Source organism: Ptychodera flava, chromosome 20 (genome assembly GCF_041260155.1).
Source record: "Ptychodera flava strain L36383 chromosome 20, AS_Pfla_20210202, whole genome shotgun sequence".
NCBI lineage: Eukaryota > Metazoa > Hemichordata > Enteropneusta > Ptychoderidae > Ptychodera > Ptychodera flava.
In genome coordinates this window covers 24,699,615-24,718,601 of record NC_091947.1, presented here as the reverse complement: position 1 = coordinate 24,718,601, position 18,987 = coordinate 24,699,615, and the positions used below count along the sequence as shown (strand labels likewise).

General features: G+C 38.0%; 1 protein-coding gene across 1 annotated transcript; it reads left to right on the top strand.

Annotated features, from left to right (window-relative positions):
- Window positions 1–4,502: 4,502 nt before the first annotated feature.
- On the top strand, window positions 4,503–5,399 carry LOC139119539 (sulfotransferase 1E1-like). The gene has a single exon (XM_070683382.1). It carries the CDS (start codon window positions 4,503–4,505, stop codon window positions 5,397–5,399), a length of 897 nt encoding a protein of 298 aa, XP_070539483.1.
- Window positions 5,400–18,987: the final 13,588 nt, after the last annotated feature.

The following is an 18,987-nucleotide window of genomic DNA, read 5'->3' as shown; positions in this document are numbered from 1 at the left end:
AGTGCTTCATCAAAAAAATCAAATCATAATATATGTAGTCTATCAGGCAAATTATTGACAATTTGCCCCCACAAAACATGTTATATCTGTATTTCATATATGTTTGATAATGTATTTAAATCACAGAGTATCATAGACAGAGTGGCAACACCTATTGTTTAAGGCGTGAAGCGGTTACGTAAGCAATCCGTGTTTGCCTCGCCTCACGAAGCTCTTGGCTCTCTTTTCCGAAGAGTGCCGACCATGCACCCTTCGGTAATTTTCGGATTTTCACCAATTGTTAAGCGAAAGTATGTTCGACAAAGTTTGTGTTGTTGTTGTCGTGTGGTGCTGATCGGAATTGATGTGCTGGCAAAAACGGGAGTGTTTTGAGCTTCAGGAAAGTGGGTTTTACCGTTTTAAAAATTCCTCTCATATTTTTTGAATATATAATGAGTGTGTTTGAACCAAATTTGAAAGTCTTTTATCGATACTGTCTGGTTTTACTCAATGGTTTACGGTCAGTCATACCGTCTTTTACACGTGCGTCAAGAAAGGACATGTTTATGAAACTGCTGGCGTGTTATGTTTTGATTGGCGTGAAGCAGTGTTTCTGGCCTGAGAGCTCACAAAGTAACTATGGTTGCTACGCGACTGGCAGTACGATGCCATCTCGTCGTATGTTTCGCATAATCTCGTGTAATTATCAACCACAAACAAAGCCTCCAAAAAGTTTAACACCTTTGAAGCTCATTTTAATATGAAAAGCCAATAGTCTACCGAGACGACCATGGAACAAAAGGCATGCAAGTGTTGCCACTCTGTTTATGATACTCTGTGTTTAAATGTACTTTGCTTGAATAGGGAAGTAAAATGTGCATTTGTGTACAAGAAAATGATTTCTGAATTTCATCTAAAAAGTTGGTTCACTATCCGTGGTGTCTATGATGAAATTACGAATAGTTTTTTTTCCAATACAAAAATAGGTAAATCTTTGCATTTGTGTACTCTTGATTATTGATATTAATTTTCTTGATTAGACTAGAGTGGTTACAAGTCAATGGTTGTGCAAGAAATTTGTTTTGTAATTTCACCGAAATGTCAATTCACTATTCATAGCGGTCTATGTTGAAACTATGATTTTTTTCAGTACAAAATTAGATTAATTTGTGCACTTATCATGTCTGCTTGAGTATCAGTAGATTATTGTTCTTGATTAGACTAGAGTGGTTACAAGTAAGAAATTTGATTTTGGAATTTCACCGAAATGTTAATTTACTATGCATGGCTGTCTATAATGTGTATGTATTTTGTTGGTGATTTCCTATACAGGAAATATCACATGGACAAATCAGCTTCTGTCAAAAGTGACCCTCCCCCAAGATAGGTTTATAAAAAGTGACCCTCCCCCTTGAACTGTTTTCTAAAAAGTGACCCTCCCCCCATTCCCCCGGCCCACGCCCCTGTAATTACTGAAGGCTCCCTTACTTATCGTGGACTAATAAAAGGCACGCAGGGGTATCGAAGCTGTACAAAGTCTATCCCTCATTTAATAAAATACGTGTACGTGCAGCAATTGACTGATAACAATGATTCATTTAGGGGTTTAGAAAAGGCATAGGGGGTTGTTTACATGTCCGGGGACGGACATGTAAATAACTCTTGTGGAAATGATGAGTATTCAGAGAGTGGTGGACACGCATGAGTGCTTACTCCTCATTACAAAGGCGGAGTATGCTTTATTTCCAATATGTTGGATTGTATTAGAAACTTTCTAAAGTATCATTTATTGACTATACTTGAAAACAAACACAACGGAAATAAATAGACAAACAAACAAACAAACACTGTTATTTATTGACAAACATGAATACAATTACAAACTCTTTATAATTGGTCATTGTATGTGGAAATAATCATATATAAGTAGTTAACAGAAAAACAAACAAGAAGCTTGTGTTCCCGTACTTGCTCGTACTTGCATAAAATGCATCGTACCATCGTACTGGGTGTTTGCAAATTGAAAGTCTGTTTTTGTAAAGCATTATACCAGCCATGAATTGCATCATTCGGTGACAGTTTTCGGCGCGCCCTTTGGGCGCATAACTTTAATATGTTAGAGATATATATCAGAGATATATGGATGTTTGCAAATTCAAAGTCTGTTTTGCAAAGCATTGTACCAGCCACGAATTGCATCATTCAGTTACAGTTTTCGGCGCGCCTTTCGGGCCCATAATCGCACTCACGTAACTAATGTATATCAATGTTCTATTTACCATTTACCATGTAACATGTGCATCTTTGCAGGATTACATGATCAAACCTTATAAAATTATTCTCCTGCAATTATTCTTCCATGAATATTTATTAGTACTTTTGTTGTTTGACGAATTTATCAAGCAATAGAGATCCTTTTTCCCCGAACACATAAAATATTAAATTATCGCCTCTCCAGCTCAGACGTACACCTCAATTAGAAGTAAACTGCTTGCCAATTTGCCTAATTCAAACTGCTAGCCGACACCAGAGGGCAGAAGTGTAATACTTCGGTGCAGATGCCGACGGGTATTGAAAGAAAGTGAAGTGATGGTGGGTGTATGACGACCAGAGGCGGTGGAAACCATGCCTCAGCCAAACAACAGCTAGAAGGCGGCGCTGCCTGTGAAATCATCGCACTACATTTGCGAAAAAAGTGTTAAGGTAAATTAGTTTCTTCGTGAAGGTAGTCTGTTTACACTTTTATATACGAGATAAGGCCGAGATTGCCGTCCGCGTGCTGGCAGGATTTCAGAGAAAATTAAGAAAACAAACACAATGTTAACACTACTACAAATAAAAATATCATTATTTCACAAGAACCCAAATTAAAATTGAACTTATGTTAGTACACTTGTGTTTTTGTCTGTGTTTGTTTTTTTTCCCTGGCTGGCTGACAGATTTTTCAAAAATCCAAGGACGGCAAACAAAGAATTTTCTTTAAATGGCCGAACGAAATAATTTTGTAGAGTCGATACAAAATTTTACACTACCCGTTTACATTTGTATCATTTCTGTTTACAAAAAACGGACAGAATGAAAACGGAAATAGTACTACTTCAAAGGGACTGGAGAAGAGCACGGTGGAAAAGCGGTACCATCGACAGTACAATTACCAAAGTTACTTCATGTTACAAATATCTAGGAATATTCCCATCACATACCACCATTCGTTCTGTTTGGACAACCCCGGGAGACAGTTCGACCATATCCACTTAAAATATTCTTTCCACGTGCAGGTTCGGTTATGCCTGATTTGCGCAACAAGTGCCAGCTACAAAAAGTGTTTCTGGCGTATACTTTTACGTTTAATGGCAAATACTTGCAAGCATGTGGACAGCTAGAGTTGAGGTAAAAAATAAATTATGTACAATAGCTCTTTTAAAAGTATTTTAGAAACCGAAGTTTAGCTGTATTCACCCTTATATATACTAGTACGCTTTTGCTCGCTTTCGATGATTGTCGTACCTCTAGCGATAGAGGAAGGTCAACATCAGGTCATGATATCGATGCGCAAGATACAGGCTTTTTAGAGTTGTGTAATGTACAAGAGGGCTATCTCTTTTCCGTGCGCCTGTCTTCTTAACACATAACTTGGATTCGATCTTGAACCATAGCAGATTTTTAACGGATCAAACTGTGATAAATTTATAAGAATTATGACTACGTCGGATTCTGAAACCTTGTTCAACAGTTTTAAATCGTTTGCAAAGATGATATGGGGACACACTTTAAGTAATTCAATTGATTTGATTTGATTTGAATTTATTAGGCAAATATTCAGGAAAACGATAAAATACAAAATGTTAAAGTAAATACACAGAAATACAAATAAAATAACACCAAGCACAATTACAATGTTACAATTAAAGGAAACGCCACTGAATATTACTTGCCGAGGATTGCACAAAAAGTTAAAAACTTATTTTCCATTGTTGTCCTCAATTACAATTACTTGATTGTTTATACTCAGTAATATTTTCACAGACGTTTTATGTTCAATCTTCACTTCTGACTTGTTTTCTGACTTCTCTTATAAATGGTACCATCATCGCTTACCACATACCCAAACCCCATTCAAGAATGTAGCTGTGCGTATATTCATATTCAAATTGTCAACTTGAAGGCCCGAAGGCCAGTTCATATCGCAGCAGCAGCAGCAGAATGCGAAGTTTCTGTATTTTGGTAGACCAATAGTGAAAATGTACAGGCCAGACCTTGATCACTATATATTGAATACCCTCTGAAGTGACAAGCTGACGCCCCGTACGACATTGACCATCTTCACGCCGCTACACCCCGCCCCCCTCACTCATGCGCCCTCTACATATAAAGTTACCCCTTTAGAGGTAAAAGCATCGCTTGAACCTGTCAAATGACCTGGTAGTAATATTTCACTATCCAGGCCAGGTCACCGTACTTTTCCTACTTCAACAGAGCAGTTCAACAAAGCAGAACCAGTACAACCAGTGTGTAAGCACATAATGGCGGGGCAAGGTGGTTGTTTTACGCTGAACGGGTTCGTCTTTCTGCCTTATTTTGACAGGCAGAAGTTGGAGGACCAGGTGGTCAACACCTTCGAGTTCCGACGCCATGATGTGGTGGTCAGTGGGTTCCCGAAGTCTGGCAATACGTGGCTGGTAGAGGTGCTAAAGTCCATGTACGACGACTGGGGACTCGCACGGCTAGGGTGCGCAGCGGAGGCTTCAATCATCGAAGAACACGTCTATTTCAAAATACGCCCAGGGATACGCCAGGTGGTCGTGGATACGATCAAGTGCGAAGATCTGCCGTCGCCGAGGCTTTTGCGAACTCACCTACCAGCGTCTATGTTCCCCTTGCATCTCATCAAAGAACAGGGCGCCAAGGTCATCCATGTAAGCCGAAATCCAAAAGACGTCTGTGTTTCGACTTATCACTTCTTAAAGAGCTTTGCCCACGGCGCTCTTTCGTCGGGAGACTTCGACCAGACGGTTCAGGATTTCTTGGAGGACCGAATTCCCTACTCACCGTGGCTGAAGTACGTCTCCGATTGGTCCGAAAAGGGTGTTGATGACAACGTCCTTCACGTTACGTACGAAGAAATGAACGAAAACTTGCCTGCTGTGATTCAGAAAATAGCAACGTTCCTCCAACGTCCACTCAGTGATGACAACGTAGAAAGGGTGGTAGCGGCCACGACGGTCGATGCAATGCGAAACCGGCTGTCTGAAATGCTGATCATTGATCAGGAGCTAATACCGGAGGGACAAAACCCATTCGTGCGAAAAGGTACAGTCGGCGACTGGAAGAATTACTTCACAGATGTTCAAAACGAACTTTTTGATGCCAAAATAGGAAAGGAGGTCAAAGACAAAAATCTGAAGATACCATATCAATAGACAAGACGGTCTATAGGGGTTTCCGACTGACGTAAAAAACAGTCCATACCAGACGTTTTGGCAGCTACATGCATATCTTCTGTTCGTTTCGTTGGTTGTAGTATTTTTTTCTGTTTTATCCTATTTTTGTTTATCTGTATTATTGGGTTGAATGATATTAATCTTTTGCGTTCTTTTGATTGTACCTTGCTGAGATCGACTTCAGCCATACGTTTTTGTTGTTGTTGTTTTGTTGTTGTTGTTGTTGTTGTTTTGTTTTGTATTATACGCAATAACATTTATGGTTTTGTACATATTATCACTTTATAAAAAAAATAAAGGTAGTTTTGAATTTGTAATTTTCGGATTATTTGAGCCATGTATTTCATTTTGCGCGTTAAACCCATGACTGAATATATTGATCTAGAATAAAAGAATAATGAATGTTAAATAAACTTTGATATCACTTTAATTTGTAAGAGTCAATTCTTACATAAACTGGATATCCGACCACCGATGAATAGATGCACGGGAAAATCGTTTTTATAATATGCTAACTGCTAACATTTTTACTTATGAAATATATGTGCTTGATAATTGTCCTTATGTATCATTTTCATAGCAGGGAAAGATATTTTTGTACCCCGCTGTCTTTATTTTTACAGAATAAAGTAATGATAACTATATAACTACAAAATGTGTAAGTCGCTTCGCTTAAAAAAGCAAGATGACCACCGGACTTTTATTATAAGCTTACTTCCAACAGTAATATATTAAGATATGTTTAGCAATTTCATTTGAAGGCACGTTCACGTTTATCCATGTATGTATGTATGTATGTTTGTATGTATGTATGTTTATATATATATATATATATATATATATATATATATATATATATAACACATACATTCATACATACATACATACATACATACATACATACATACATACATACATACATACATACATTTGAAGAATACGCAGTGAAAAGTTTGAAAGTATAGCGTTCTAGCTTCAAATGAAAAGAACAGCGCGCTGAACTCCTTGCTTTTTTATTATTCGGAAGAAACGTTCCATTGTAACGTTACATTAGAACATGGACTCAGGCGGAAAATTTCTGTACTACCATTTAACTAAACAAAGACCATGAAACATGATGTCGTGAGATTCCTACGTTGACAACCTAGGGCTAAAGATGCACGCACGATGTTTATTTATTTGTTATAAAATCAATGGCCTCCAGAAAGATATATGTCTAAAAGGACTGGACTAGTTCCCTGTCATTGCTTGGCAATCAAAGGCTGCATTCTATGTATGATCACACCGGTCTCCATTATCTTCTAAAGGGCAGAATAGTCATTTTCATTTCTTTAATTATCTTTCAAATTAGCTGTCATTTTCGAGCTGTAGTCTTTTCGCGCAGAATCATCATGTCTCCGCGGAGAACGGAGTTGGTCAAGTTATCCAGAAGTAAACCGGGTGTACTTTCGAGTTGGCTCGAGGCACGGCGCGTACAACTTGAATGTCCGGGTACAATTGAATGATACCATTTACGAACCACTAAGCTACTGTCATCGAAAAGCGGCGCAAGGGTGGCCACGTATTCCATTATGCGTGACAAAGTAGAAAACAAAAATTAAAACAAAAGTACGAAGGAAGGGCGACGTAAAAGTCAGTTACTGTATCGACAGCAAGACTGAGATAGATCTACCGTTATAAAGATCGATTAGTTTTATGGCGGGCGACACTACATGTGCTTTACCAGAAGTCTACCATAGTGGACATGATTTACAAATTCCAAGGGTCATCTTTAAGTCATCCGTGCGCTATTCAAATGGTTCTCCTTGAAAACATTATAAGAGGAGTACTAAAGTTTCACTTATCCCGTATCAGCCAGCTATAACTCCGGAGGTTGCGCAGCCATTGCCGGAATTAATTGAGCTGTGAATTCATACTGCATAGGTAAAATCCTTCTGGCGTCGTTCTATGCCGCCATGCACATTACAAATGGCGTTACTTCTGTCAAGGTAGAATGCCCCTTGGGCAAAGATATTTGGACTCTCAAACTTTAACAGTTCTTTTCTTGTCTACCTTCTCTGACCTATCACTAGTGGGGGTCCATTTTAAAGTTCTTGGAGTAAGAAAAAAATCACCGTCTTAGTTTTTCGAAAACAGAAAAATATTATTTTTTCTCCATGCAGGGATAGCGGCCATTTTGAATTTCAAGTATCGGTAAATCTTGGATAATTTGTTTCTCCAGTAACAAAATTTGCACGGTAACCCCAGATTTTATTCATAATTTTTAAAAGAGAATGATTGATAGAGTCTTTCAGGAAAGTTTGAGCAAAAGTAGAAGTCTTTCATTTTCGAGGTGCATGCTACCTTAAAATACTGCTTTCACACTCAGTTTACCGTACTCAGCACTTAATGACGAAAGACGTGGAAACATCAACTGTACTATGGGGCTATTTGTATTCAATACAGTATTATAAGTGATCGCACGTCATGCCCTCGTATATCTGTATAGTATCGAAAACACATAGACATCGACTCTATCATATGTACTCTAAAAATGGGTTTATGATTGTACACACAAACCACAGACAAATGTAAGAAACAGTAGCTCATATAACCTGGCCCAGCGAGAGAAAAGGACACGCAACTTAAAAACTTGAAAGTGAAACTGAGCAAATTAATAACACAATAATTATTGACCGACGATTGCAGTAGTTTTAGGGTTCGCATTAACGTATCAGAAATTACAGATACCTTCGTTATTAAAAAAAACAAAGGTTTTCCCTCGCCCGACTCACCATCCTTGTGGCCGCGCATTGGCATCTATAGCGAACGGCCTTTTTGAAATTAAATTCCCTCTTTTTCTTTTAAAATAGAGTTCGAATATTTGACGTACCAGCGTTGTGGTTTTTAAGCACCATTTACTATATCTTTTTGCATTTTGCCTACCACAAAATGTATCATCCAAACTTCGCGTAGATGCTTTAGATTTCGAACCGCTCGGTCTATGAAAATGTCGCTGTTTCAATCCTTGGTAATGAATTTGATGGATTATTTGGGCGCTTAGGAGACACGTAATAATACTATATCAACTTGAACGTGAGTTGCAGCTCGAAAATTATTTAAATTTTAGTTGTTAAATCTAAGTTGTGTTAAATCTAAGTTTGAAAAAAAACATTCTGTGAGTACACTTCAGTAAGCACTTTTACTGAAGTTGCATTTGATTCAAAAGGATACAGCTAATGGGGCTTTAAGGTAGAACGCGCCTCGGGGACAGAAATTCGGGCCTTCAAATTTTATCAATTTTCTTCTGACCTATCACTTGTGGTGGCTCATTTTGAATCTCTTGGCGAAAGAAAAGTTTTCATCGTCTTAGTTTTTCGGAAATCGAAAATTTGATTTTTCCCATAGAGTCAACACAGGGATAGCGGCCATTTTGAATTTCAAATATCAAGAAATCGCAAGTTATTTGTCTCTCTAGTACAAAAGTTTGCACGGTGACCCCTGGGTTTTATTCTTGCTTTGATAAGAGAATGGTTGAAAGTTTCACTGAGGAAAGTTTGAGCAAAAGTTTAAGTCTTTCACTGTCGAGGTGCATATTACCTTAAGCAGTCAGGACTGGCAACCTTGCAGATGTTTCGAACCGTTCAGAGTGTCGGTAGCTTGACAAGCACGTATGCCTATAGTCATGGCGGTATAAAGAAAGACCATCGATCCATGCTATAAAAATGATTTCATGCCTTCATGTTTTCGTCGATATGAAGCATGCTCCCCACCTATCGCTACTCAGCAAGTATTCGTCCTTTGCTGCCCCTCCAACTCGCGTTTGAGATATCTACCTGTAAGTCATAAATATAGTCGCTAAACTATTAAGGTAGTATGCACCTCGAACCTGAAAGACTTAAGCTATAGCTCTAACTTTCCTAAATGAAACTTTCAACCATTCTCTTGCCAAATCAAGAATAAAAATTAGGGGTCAGTGCAAAGTTTGGTACTAGAGAAACAAATTATCCCTAATATTTCCCGACACACCAATGACCGCCATCCATGTGTTATAACTCTACTGGGAAAAAATAAAGTTTTCCGATATATCAAAACACTAAGACAGCGAAAACTTTCCTTACTCCAAGAGCTACAATATAAGCCCCACCCCCGAGCGGTACACTAGAAAAGTATTTGAACATTTTCAGAATCCGAATTTCTGTCCCCGAGGCGCATTCTACCATAACCTATATTACGAGCGAAGTTGCATGCAAACAACGCTTTTAAATACCCCGTACATCAAACATTTTACAAGAGTGAACTAACGCTGCGGTTGACATTTCAATAAATGTAGGTCTGTGCCATGTAATTTGCCCAAATCAGCCTATTTACAACCAATTATCTAACCTTTACAATCCATTTGCAGCGACATGGATAAACCAATCGGATGACGCTGAGTATCGGAGGCTTTGCTTTCAAAAGTATATATGGTTGTATAATGTGTGTAATTTAGAATTAGGGTCTAGGTCTTCTGGGGATTTCTCTCATTTTACACTGACTATGACCTAAAGAAAAGTGCAAAGTACCTGTAAAGTCATGCGTTTATTCTGATCAAAAGTGCATTTAAAAAGTCTGGAAAATGTCTATCTGGTTATCTGAAACACTAATCATACAGTTTATTTGGCATCGCTTTTCCATTCCGCCTGCACAGTATGCGAATATGGTGTGCACAAAACAATGTAATACCAAATGAAATCAGCTATTCACCGAGACAATCAATCAATATATGTTTGCATACAAGATCGTTTTTATAATTTTCCCCGTTTTTTTAGATGTGTAGCCAGTGCTCTGTCAGGTGATTGTGGATATCTTCCCCCGCAAAATGCAAACACAACGTATGAACTAACTGAGCCCGCCATCCAAAAATATCACAGCGGTATGGAACTGTAGCGAGACAGTACGAGAAAAGGGCGCTCCTCGTATTCTGGGAGATATCGCGTTTTCGTACAATTTGAGAACAAAAATTACCTTTTCGATTTTAATCTAAAAGGTGCAGGCAAAACGCGAAGAGCCTCTTTCTTATTTTCAATGAATTCATCATGTCAAACATTCTTTCAAACTGTATGATTTTATGGCGGACCCTCCACAGGACTGTGATTTTATATATCCACAACGTTACTGTATACTCTTTTCGTACAATTATGTAACAGTACCCATTCACACCCTAAACTTTTATCCGCATCCTGAATTTGTGTTGAAGTGAGGAAAATAAAGTGTTCTGTAAAGCTGTCCTTGCACCATGAAACTTCAATTGTGTACGTTAACCCTTTTCCTGCCAGACAGTATCACTTCCCCATCTGCCAAGTCAGCAAAAATCGGTATTGTGACAAAACCGGACTTGGTATGTTATGGTAGCTTAGTCCGTAAAAATGATGTTTACAATATCTCTGTCTTCAGGGAGCTTCACATCTTCAAGTCTTTGTTAAAATACGTCATATGTGACACATTTTCTGTCTCACCAGTTTTAACCGACTTGACTTAATGAACTTGGCAGGAATAGGGTTAATATACTTCATTGAAACGCTTTGAGGAAAATTGAAAAAAGGGTTTCGACACTGATATTTTACCAGACTTATCAGCGTCAAATGTAACAACACAATCCACAACGTTTCAGAGAGAAGTGCCAATCTGTAGTTTCTCTTGATATTATAACTAACACCGATACAACGTTGCAGTTATTCAACTCTGAGACAGAAATCTCTGAAATGCTTGCCGAAAATGTAACACTGACTCATCAGTATTACAAGGGACTGTGGTATTAGGAACGCAATAACCGGGTATCGAATGGGAAACGTAGAATTTAATGCTTGCCTTTTTGTTTTTCTTTGCTTACGTTCTCTCCGCGGCGATGATTAATTTTACTTTGTTGACGTTATACATTGAGCTCGTGTAGCCTTTTCCCAGTCGGCATCTTAGTCGGTGAGTTCAATGCTCGATAAAGACTGCAGCCGTTTACGTCTGTTGATCACCATTCTATGCTTTCGCGTTATCCGAAGTTTCCGGCAATCTTTGTGAAGTGCGCTTTCTCTGGTATTAACCTTTCTGCGTTTCCGGCAGAGTTCATGGGCTGAGATCATCCACATACAATCTTTGCGTAAGTTCTGGTGAGACATTATACAGAGCTTAGGAAAGTTTTTCGCCAGCCACTGTTTGCGTCACGGGTATACAATGAATATAAGGCTGCGTCACCAAAAAAATAGTTAGAGGGGCTGGAGGAATTCAGGGGGATTCGAAAATTTTGCGGTTGTAGACGGGGGACTAAAAGTTTTGCTCCGCCTATAGGGGGAGCTGAAAACTTTTCGGTTCCCCTTTTTTACGATTCCAAGGTTTAATGGGTAATTCAATAAAAATTAATAACATTTTAATGTCATCCAATTGTTCTAATGTTAGTGATAGTTAAACAAGCTCTAGAACCATTTTGTCGCATTCATTACTTTTGTCTCGAAAAAATCGAAAAATGTATGAATTTTCGTAAAAAAAAACAAATTAGTAGGCCTAGTATCGGGGCGGAAGCTGCAACTGAAGAAATTTTCAATATTTCTATGCAGTATCTCAAATACAGTTTCTTGCTGCTCTCTACAGCATGCTGAAACCAACAATATTCAGTTTGTCGACATAAGCCTTTATATATGAATATTGGGTGATAATTGAATTAGAGTCCAGACTGAAAGTCATTTGTCAATGATACAAATGAGGGGCCCATATTCACAGGTTGTGTTTGTAAGCTGAATAGTGGACAGTTCAACACGCTGTAGGAAGTAGAACAAGAATGCAGTTGTATAAACTGAACACAATTGTTGTCAAAATCATCAAAGTTAACACAGCTACCGCCCTGCTACTGTCAAAGGGCAGTATCACTGTCACTGCATATCGTCAGTGACAGAGATAACTCTGACTATGATGTAGTTGAAGAAGAGTTCGGGTCATGTGACTCTCATGACAGTGAAACATATACTTTTACACAAGATCAAGCCAGGAAGCAACACATGGAAGACCAGGAGACCTGAAAGTTATCAGGGATTTTTGAATTTTGGCATATGAGAATAATCAAATATTAAAGAAAAAAGGTGGGGATCACCATGCTTGATTTTCTAAATTTTTACATTCTCATCGTAAAATAACACAAAAATAAAACTTTGTACAGTAAGGAATCTAATTTAAATGAAAAAATGTGTGACTAAATAGAATTACTTTAATTTTACTAAATTTATCATTAGTACACCAAAAATTTCAGAGATTGAAACGTTTATTTGATGGAATATTTTAACCTTCCAGTATTGTCAATTTTGTAAGACTTATATATATAGGCAGCATCTAATGTAGCCAGGAATTCACAATTTGCACACTCTCTTATGATCGTCATTTTGTAGGCTCTTCAGCAGGTGCCATTGACCTAGCCAGATCGAGTTGGATTTGACTGTAAAATCAAAAAAGTCCACTGATGTATTTAAAAATGAATCAATTTAAGAATTTGCCCTGGTAATATGACTCTACAAACTGCTAATATCAGGTTATGTTGAACATCTGCCATCAGAACTCATTTTATTTTTTCTTTGCGTGCATCCCTAATAAATATGCGGCTATATGATAATTAGGTGGGAACTTGAAAATTTTTGTGGGCATTGAGGGGGATCTGAAAAAATAAGGTTTCAATCGTGATTCCTCCTGCCCCCCTCCCCCATCAACCTTTATTTGTGAACGCAGTCTAAGCAGGTTTAAGACATGATATTATTGTGTTTACAAGAACCCATTATAGATGCGAAATGCCACCTTTCCAACAGCATTCTGAAGTTTAGAATCAGCGTCTTCCATTTCAAGGTCTGCAGCAAGATGGAGTGGTATTAGCTAGGTGCTAGTTTTGCTAGCAAGACTGGTAAATAATAATATGATTCTTAATCTATAAAAAAGTTTATTTTGCATTCTGCTATTCCACACACCTGTACATCGATGAAGTAAGCAAAGTACAGAACACAGTAGCACCGAAGTCAGACTACGGGAACCATGTCTGTGATTGAAAATGACAAATCATGTGCTTGAGGCTTTTGTCCCATTGAGGCCGACCATGGTAGAAGTCTAAATTGTTGTAATTTTGCAAGAGTCAGCACAAAAAAGACATTATAAGCCGACCCGGATCGTCTCATGTCCTCAAGACTGGATCGTACGTGATAATAGCAACGCATCCCGTGAACACGTCACCGGCGCCGTTTTTCTGGCTGACAGTGAGCTTAAAAGCTACATTTTCAATTACATGCTAATCATCATTATAGGAAGCTGCGACAAAAAAAAAACAAAGTATGGGATTAATTCCAAGCGAATAAAGGCCGCAAGTGATGCAGTTTCCGAGAAGCTTTCAGTTCAGCTCTTGAAGCATTGAGTAGGCTACATGCATTATGCTTGCATGTTCTCGCCGTTGCGTACTAAAATGTTATACACTAACCGACTGTTTAGCCCCACAACAAAGGGAGCTTGTCTATCTGCATGTATTCAACCGCATTCAATGAAATTTGAGAGCTGGATTCAAATATGACAATTGCGATGTACCATGTATAGATTACTTTATTGGAAGCGGGGTCTTTTTTACATTCGACGTAAATTACAGCCAATATCTGCTTCAATATGGAGAGAAAATACTGTGATATATCTCAACGATTGCTTAGAATTTTAGTCTTTTGAATTTAGTGACTGGACAGAAATTACAGGGAGGGAAGGTAGGACCGATGTTTTTGGGGGTGAAATGTTGATTCACAATCCATTGTAGTCTATGAGGAAAATATAAATATTTTTTTCCATTACAAAACTAGCTAAATCTGTGTATTTATAGACGCTTGATTATTAATAATATGTACTTGATTAGACTAGGGTGTTTACTAGTGCATTTGCGTGCAAGAAATTTGATTTTGGAATTTATACCGAAATGTTAGTTCACTCTTCATAAGTCTATGAGGAAACTGTGAATAATTTTTTTACAATACAAAGCTAGCTAAATCTATGCTTTTATATATGTTTGACAATTGATATAAATGTACATGATGAGAATAGGATGTTTGAAAGAGCGGATGTGAACAACAAATATGATATTGGAATTCCACTTAAGTGCTTATTTGTAAAGGTTAAAAAGTATTCTTTGAAAGTTCAAAGGTCAACTGAAAATTATATGTCAATTAAGATATTATTGACACGAACTGCGACACGCAGGGGAGGATCACTATTGGGAGGGTATGACTCTTTCTTGCAAACACTTTTGAAGGATCACTTTTCTTCGCGCATCGTCATCATTTGAAAAACTCCGGCCCCCCCCCCTGTAATATTTGTCCAGTCCCTTAGTTTTAACGACTGACAATGAATCTAACCGATAGTTACCCTACATGTAATGAATCGTGAGAATGATCTCTCTTTGTTTATTTTCCGGATCTTTGAAGTAACCGTTCATCTTCCTTTAGTGAATGTGTTTGACGTCATACTTAGATGGGGCGACCTTCCTCCCCTTTGGTTTTGCTGACTGGCACTGTACGTTTGCCTAGACACTGAGATGTAGACGCCCTGAGACTTTGACGTACAGACTTTAATGACAAGCCCAGTCTGTTTGACTGTGGTGGACCATGCCATGTGCTTTGTAGACAGCAAACTTTTCTAGATATTGAAACCATATAGAAGTCACAGGTGTCCGGAGTTGCCGGTGTACATGCATCACAGGTGTCCGGAGTTGCCGGTGTACATGCATAGAGAGAGATGCATGTACACCGGCAACTCCGGACACCAATCTCTCTCTATGCATGTACACCGGCAACTCCGGACACCTGTGATAGAAGTATCGTAATTAAACTAACCGAATCATGGTGTATCACTCACCTGTATGTGCTTTAACCCTTAAGGCGCCAAAGTCAATTTTTGTCACCTTCATAAAATGTAACCCCAGTCAAATTTTTTCAGATTTTTGCCAAAATTTTGATAAAAATCTGTAGCCAATGAAATATGATGTCTGTTTGGTTCAAAATTATCAAAACAATAACAGAAAAATTCATAAAAACTGCTAAAATGTTGCCCTACAATTTTGGTGGGAAATATTACAGCGCTCAAAGGTAATACCGGCCCCTCATACGAGCAACCGGGATAGCAACGACCACCACCATCATAGACGCTCCAGGGTCTATGAATATACGTACCGGAACGATTACGATCCAACTTGAACTCGACCACGCAACATGACAATACATAAACGCCTTATCTGGTAAATTATCAAGTTTACATGTCGACACTTTGTTTCTATTAGAGAGCACTGAAGATATTTTCAATATTATTTGTAGGTATGTAGCTAATTTTCATTTTATGTAAGATCTGCCTCAGAGAGTTGCAATTTTTATTTATAATATAGAAATCGATGGTTCATAATATTTCATTCATAACTTACTTAGTTTCAAACTAAAATTACGTCATGTTTTTGAACTCATCAGGATAATGTGTCTTAGCTGTATGTTACTATCCTCGCACAAGCAATGTTTGAGTAAATATGAATGAAAACATATATCTTTTGGGGCAATTCCCAAAGCATGGCTAATTAATGTACAGGTATATACAAACACTTCAACATTATATCGGTAAATATGATACAAATAAATGTGATAAACTGGCCGATCGGTGGTTATTCACTTTCTGCGCGAATGTTCATGTGATTTGGGAAGTTATTTATGATGTACAGGGCAGCCGATTTGCTCTTATTATCAGGGACGGGTAATGTTCAAATGGCGATTAGAATTTAAATTTGCATAATATTATTCTCGACCGCAATGTGGCGGAGAGACATATCATCAATGACACAGCTTGCAGTGCTCTCGGGAGTGCCAATATATGAGACACAGAAAATTCGGGTGATATTCTGTGAAGATATAGTTGCATAACAACGGCTTCACTAGGGCTACATTATTACCTGTCCCTCCTTCCCCTTTGCTTAAAATGCTGATGTTGTCGAAGTTGTATCGTTGAATAGGCACGAATTCTGCTTTTCCCCACAACCAAGAGCCTATGGCTCGATGGCGATAGCCAAAGGCGCAGCCAGCGAAACGTTGAGCTGCACTTGAGGTAGTAAGCGCCCTGAAAGTGAAAGACTTTTACTTTTGCTCAAGCTTTCCTCAAGGAATCTTTCAACTATTTTGTTTCAAAGTCTAGAATAAAAATCATGGGTCACCATGTAAGTTTTGGTACTAAGAAACAAGTATACCCCAGATTTACTGATATTTGAAATTCAAAATGGCCGCCATGCATGTGCTAACTCTACAGAGTAAAATAAAATTTTCGATTTTCAAGAACACTAAGACGGTGAGATTTTTTCATATTCAAAGGGCTTCAAAATGGGTCCCACAAGCGGTAAATCAGAAAGGAAATGGAAATGTTTGACAGTCTGTCCCAGACGCGCCTTCTACCTTAATAGCAAAAGCTACATTGGCACACAGAGAAACATAGACTGTCTATACTATTTGTCTGTGATCGGCACAATCGGCAGTCGAAAGTCTAAACCGTAGTCAAGGGATTCAGTGTACGAAGTCTGGAGACTCTATTTGCTGCTCTCGTCCTGTTTGGAATCATGTGATGCGTGAGACGAAAATAATTTGAGTTCGGAAACAATGTGTTCGAACTAGACTTACCAATATTGGCGTAAGGTATGCATGAAAGTAATGTTCAAATGTAAAGAATATTCACTTAGTCTTGCCAAGCGGAGTTTAGGGACTCTCAAATAAGTTCTAGCTCGTCGGTTATTCAAGTGGTGTTGACTGTACGATGTGTTCAATGGATTTCAAAAATACGTATTTCAAAACCTTATTGCTGCAAAAGGCGTTATTCTTGTTTACATATATAGATTCTTTATACTTGGGATATAAAAGCCACTCAATCGAATGAAAAGCAAAGTGTTTATCAACACCTACCAAGTTTTATGAAAGCCCCATTTGCTGTAGTATATTTTCGATAAGATGGTCTGAAATCAAATTAAAATCAACTGATCACAAGCAATTTTATGCATAGAAATGCTCACCGAGGTGTAACCACAGGAAGTTTTTTCAAACATTGGCGACGAAGGTATAGCTTAGATTTTAACAACAAATTATTTCGCAAGTCAAAAATATGGCGGCAAGTACAAGAAAACTGTAAACAAATGACCGTATCCTACATCAAGGAATGAAATAGTGACATTTTCAAAGACTATGTGGCTTACGGAGAGGATACAAAAATATCTCTCTGAAGATTTGATGGTAACCAAAATTCAAAAACGATAACTGGCTTTAAAGTATATGATTATCGCCAAAAGGTGCCTTTTGACAGTTTCAATTATTAGTTTTTTGTGTAGCTCGTTCAACTTTTTTTCTGAAATGTCACGCAGAGAACATTGGTTTTTTAAACCATGAAACGAGTGATATAAAGTTAAGAAAACTCCAGGCAAATAAGGGACATAATTATCAACTGATCGAATGTTGCTCGGTTTTAAAAAAATCAAATTATTTAGTAATGATTATTTTTTTTTGTTCTGTGGTTATGACTGTTTTATTAAATCACTTAAAATCACACAAGAGTCTTGGCAGGTGATATAAAGGTTTACGTTCAAGTAAACTGCAATGATACAAACATCAACGAATTAAAAGCGGCATTCTCCGTGTGAAGACAGATACACAGTAATGATACCTAAAATGCGTTTGTGTGCAGCTTCCAAGAAAGGGCATTGACGCTCGTTTCACAGTCGCAGAGTATTTTTCTACGAATAATAGAACGATAGCTAGAAAGCATTTCGTTTAATCCTTTCTTAAAAATAAGACCACACAGTCAACGCATGCAATAAATATGTTACCTTGTACTATAATAGTTCTCTTCCTGTCTGGCGTTGGCGTCAGTGTTGATATTATTTTCCAGGTATTAAAAAGCAATAGTGACATTTACTGGGCAAAACGACTTTGTCTATTTGAAATAAGTAGCACAGCAGAAACAGAAACACACACTAAGATAGTACTCAATACTCTACTGTATCTAGAAGAGGAAAGTCGCAAAAACATGTTTACGGTTGCACCATGTTACGGTTGCACCGTTCGACATATTCGCGTTATTGACACTATCACGAATTCTACAATCAGTTCAAACGTGCAAAATAAACCGCGCCTGAAAATTGACTTCACTTACAGATCAAAAAATGACAAAGACGTGAAATAAATGGTGCACTACCATCTAAATTTGTCAGCTCAGACTATAAAGAGTAAAATTTTACCTTGACTTTGTCAGGTTTACATGTTGCAATATTCTAATAAAGAACAAAAGGATAATCTGAAACAGCAGATACAAGCCAATTCAATTATCTACCTATCAAAATACTCTACATGCTAATACATACTTAAATAGGTACTTACGAATGTATGTATGCATGTATGTATGTGCGTGCGTGTTTGCATGCACACGGACGAGATGTGATTATACTATTTCCCCGCAGGTTGCTGAAAGTGGGTCTTGTTCAGAGAGAGGCTGTATTGCTTCACAGACATTTCATTCAATAGAAAGTCTTAACTGGTGTCAACAG